The 4,321-nt window shown below is 34.0% G+C and overlaps 1 protein-coding gene across 1 annotated transcript; it reads left to right on the top strand.

Moving 5' to 3' along the window:
- The first annotated feature begins 561 nt into the window (after positions 1-561).
- LOC144240539 (olfactory receptor 5K3-like) lies at positions 562-1,476 on the top strand. The gene has a single exon (XM_077774916.1). It carries the CDS (start codon positions 562-564, stop codon positions 1,474-1,476), a length of 915 nt encoding a protein of 304 aa, XP_077631042.1.
- Positions 1,477-4,321: the final 2,845 nt, after the last annotated feature.

Below are 4,321 nucleotides of genomic sequence, written 5' to 3'. Positions count from 1 at the left end.
ATGGATATTTATTTCCTTACATATACAAAGTAATTTTCTTTAAAGATGATAGTCATCTTCTTAATTCTTAGTGATCTTCATACAATTCCTAATATATAAATTTAACATATCTTTTGTATGCTATTTTCAAACATTTACTCAACTAGAAGAATATATGGAAACCTCTTGCCCAGTTAAAAAATGTGTATATATGAAAACTGATTTTAAATTTTAAGGATCTTTAAAATAAAAATTGACATCAATGTACCAAATATGGGGGCACCATATTTGTACACTATTCATGCATAATTCATAAAGACAAACCTTTTCCACTGTAAGCATTCTCCTTAGAATTATAAAAATATTCTTGGGAATTCTGAGTTTCAGAGTTGAGGTTATAAAGCTGACATTTTAGGGGAATGAATATCCCCTAGAGATTTGTTTGTCTATATCCAGAGATAGTAAAAGTTTGAAGAAACTCCTCTCTTTGTTGTAAAAATAAAAATTTGAAAGGAAAATTAGACACACTCTAAATTAGAATTTTATGTCTCCAGAATTCCTATCTCAACAGAGAAGGTGGATATGACTGAGGATAACCACTCCTTGACAACGGAGTTTATCCTCGTAGGATTTTCAGATCACCCAGAATTGAAGAGCCTACTCTTTGTGGTGTTTCTTACTATCTATCTGATCACTATGGTGGGGAATCTTGGTCTGGTGGCATTGATTTTTATGGAGCGTCGTCTTCACACACCAATGTACATCTTTCTGGGCAACCTGGCTCTAATGGATTCCTGTTGTTCCTGTGCCATTACCCCCAAGATGTTAGAGAACTTCTTTTCTAAGGACAGAATGATTTCCCTTTACGAATGCATGGCACAGTTTTATTTTCTCTGCCTTGCTGAAACGACAGACTGCTTTCTTTTGGCAGCAATGGCCTATGATCGCTATGTGGCCATTTGTAGCCCACTACAGTACCACACCAGGATGTCAAAGAAACTCTGCATTCAGATGACCACCGGGGCCTATATAGCTGGAAACTTGCATTCTGCAATTCATATAGGGTTTCTCTTTAGGTTAACTTTCTGTGGGTCTCATCAAATTAATCACTTTTTTTGTGACGTTCTTCCATTGTACAGACTCTCTTGTGTTGACCCTTATATCAATGAATTGATGATATTTATCTTTTCAGGGTCAGTTCAAATCTTCTCTATTATCATAGTCCTTATCTCTTATCTCTGCATCCTCTTCATGATTTTCAAAATGAAGTCCAAAGAGGGGCGAGGCAAAGCCTTATCTACTTGTGCATCCCACTTTCTCTCTGTCTCAATATTCTATGGTTCTCTTCTTTTTGTGTACATTCGACCAAAGTCTGTTAAAGAAGAGGATAAAGACATACCTGTTGCTATTTTTTATACTCTAGTAATTCCTTTATTAAACCCCTTTATCTACAGTCTAAGAAATAAGGAAGTATTAAATGTTATGAAAAAATTATGAATAAAATTTTATAACATTCTGAAAAAAATATCATCCTCTGTGGAAAATTAACTTAAATTTGATAAAATGCTTTTCCAAATCAAAGAATATTGAGAAAGTAGAAAATGATCACTCTGTACATAAAGTATTAAATTACTAAAACACCCTAGAGTATAAGTCAAATAAATAAGTTCAGCAAGGAGAAATCCTGCTACAATGTATTTCAAAATCTAAGCTACTAGCTCCCAGCAGGAATGAACTAAATAATTATTCTTGAGGTCACAAACTGTGTCACAATGAAATTAGTTAAACTATTAGGTAATTTTTTCAAAGTGCAATGAGTTACAATTTTCGACAAATACTATGAACAGGAGTCAGTATATATATATATATGTAAAGATCCCCTCCATTTAGAATTGACAAATTTTTGGAACGTCAAAGCATAATCTTACAAATTCTGGCACATTCCAAGTCGTCAAGAATTAATCCCTTCTTAACACAACCTGTCAGAAGTAAACTGTATATACTTGATTCTCAATTTTCTGAGTTTATTCAAGAGATTATGTTCGAATGTTAATTCACACAGAGTGTCTATATTCAAATCAAGAATATTTTAATCTTTACTGCCTGTCAATTTTACTCTCAAGTTCTCTGAAATAAAGTATCTGTTTACTGATGATTTATCAATCTATAGTTGAAATATGCTATTTATTCTAAAATCTCTATGGATTTGGATATTTTCATGCAGTTTTATTAGACATCCACCAAAAATAAAGTGCAATCCTGAATACATTAAACTAAATGAAGGATTTTTTTTCTCTCTGATATTATTATTTGTTGTTATTAGGAACTCCACCAACCTATACTGATTCCAATGTAAATTAAAGACATATTCATAGCATTAACAAAAAGTTGGAGATGCTGTAAAGAATAGGCATAAAATAGTGAAAATTCTAAATACCTAAACAAAAAAGATTTGTTGATCACTTATACATGCAAATATGAAAGAAAAAATAATTTACTGAGAACATACTACCTGCTAGGCACAAAGCTAGACCTTTCATATATATTACCTACAAATTGGTTAGATATGATTTTTCACACTTTTTCTCAGTAAAAATCTCATACTTTGAAACTGAGTAGCTTGCTCAAGTTTATCCATGTCATTCAGATTGAGTCAGAATTTGTATCAACGCTGCCTGGGAGTTCAGAAAACAGAGATCCTTGTAGCATGGCATACTGAGTTCTTATGTAGCATTAGAAGTAAAACGCCCTAAAAATGATTTACAAAATGATATTCGGAGGAAAAAAGAAGTGAGTATGACCACAGTCGATGTTTATGGAAATTGTGGCACTGGGAATGGGGGATAAAGGAGGTGAACCATGGACAGAGTCAGAAGGCTGTTGTTAGGAGCTGTTCCTGAAACGGGAAAGAAAGGTGGAAGTGTATCAGGTTACTGAGAATCTTATATGCCACTCTAAGGAATCTGAATTATCTCAGAGGCATCAGACACCAAATTCTTCCTAGAACCAGATAATATGATTTATCTTTCAGAAAACTACTCTGGCAATTGAATGGAATGCAGCTGGACACAATGAGATTCACTTTAATAATTCGTATATTAGATGATAAGAGCTGAAATTGAAGAATTAAAAGTATAGGAGTGCACATATATCAGCAACCTTTTTTTAAAAAATAGGAAATTGTTACTACTACTACTGGGTAATGAAGTAAAAGCCTATCTTTTTCCTGTGAATATCAATCTAGTCATAACTGATTTCCTTTCACTAATACTTAGAGAGGTGCCTGATACATTTGGCCATTCACTAACCATTTCCTTCAATATATTTTAATACAATTTTGTTATATGTAATAGGTTTGTTATTTTTATTTTCAAATGATTCAATCAATAATAATAATAAACACATAAACACTTTTTAAGAGTATAAAGGAAATCTAGGGGCGCCTGGGTGGCTTAGTCGGTTGAGCGTCCGACTTTCGCTCAGGTCATGATCTCGCGGTTTGTGGGTTCAAGCCCTGCGTCGGGCTGTGTGCTGACTGCCAGCTCAGAGCCTGGAGCCTGTTTCGGAGTCTGTGTCTCCCTCTCTCTCTGACCCTCCCCTGCTCACGCTGTCTTTCTCTCTCCTAGAAATAAATTAAAAAAAAAAAAAAGAGTATAAAGGAAATCTAGACACCAGAGTTAAATGAATGTTGTTCCTTTGTATCCACTCCATACTTTAGAGGACATTTTTTTTTCTTAAATAATTTACTGTCAAGTTGGTTTCCATATAACACCCAGTGCTCATCCCAACAGAGGACATTTTTAATTGTCAGACTCATGTACATTGATTCCCTCTCCCTTTCCTAGGGGTACCACAAATTTTGTTATGTATTTCTGTACCATCAACCCCAACTCTTAGCAACACTGAATCCTAGAAGTCTGTTAAGGGAAGAGTACATGACTTATTTAGGGCCAATGAGACAAAAGAGGTAGTTTTGTGGAAGTTTCTGGAATATATCTTTATTTTAAAAGAGATCCGCAAAAAAAGGCAATCTTCCTTTCTATGAATGTCATGCTGTATAGATATGAAATCTGGCTTGCCATTAAAGGAAGAACCAGCCTAGAGATGAAGTCAACACACATAAGAGCACATAGCTGAGGGAATCACATAGAAACAGATCTAGAGTAACTGGAACTAACCATCCTTTCTGGTTTTAACATTTAATAGACCTTCTTACTGTTAAACTAGTCTGGAAAAATGCTTTCATTGCAATTGAATAAATATTAACTGATACAATCATGTCTCTTGCCTCATTTTTCATTTTATACTTGATTTTAAATTAATTCTCAGACATTCTTTTAGC

The sequence above is a fragment of the Crocuta crocuta genome, unplaced genomic scaffold (genome assembly GCF_008692635.1).
Source record: "Crocuta crocuta isolate KB4526 unplaced genomic scaffold, BGI_CrCroc_1.0 scaffold6, whole genome shotgun sequence".
Lineage (NCBI taxonomy): Eukaryota > Metazoa > Chordata > Mammalia > Carnivora > Hyaenidae > Crocuta > Crocuta crocuta.
This window is presented reverse-complemented; position numbering and strand designations above follow the sequence as displayed.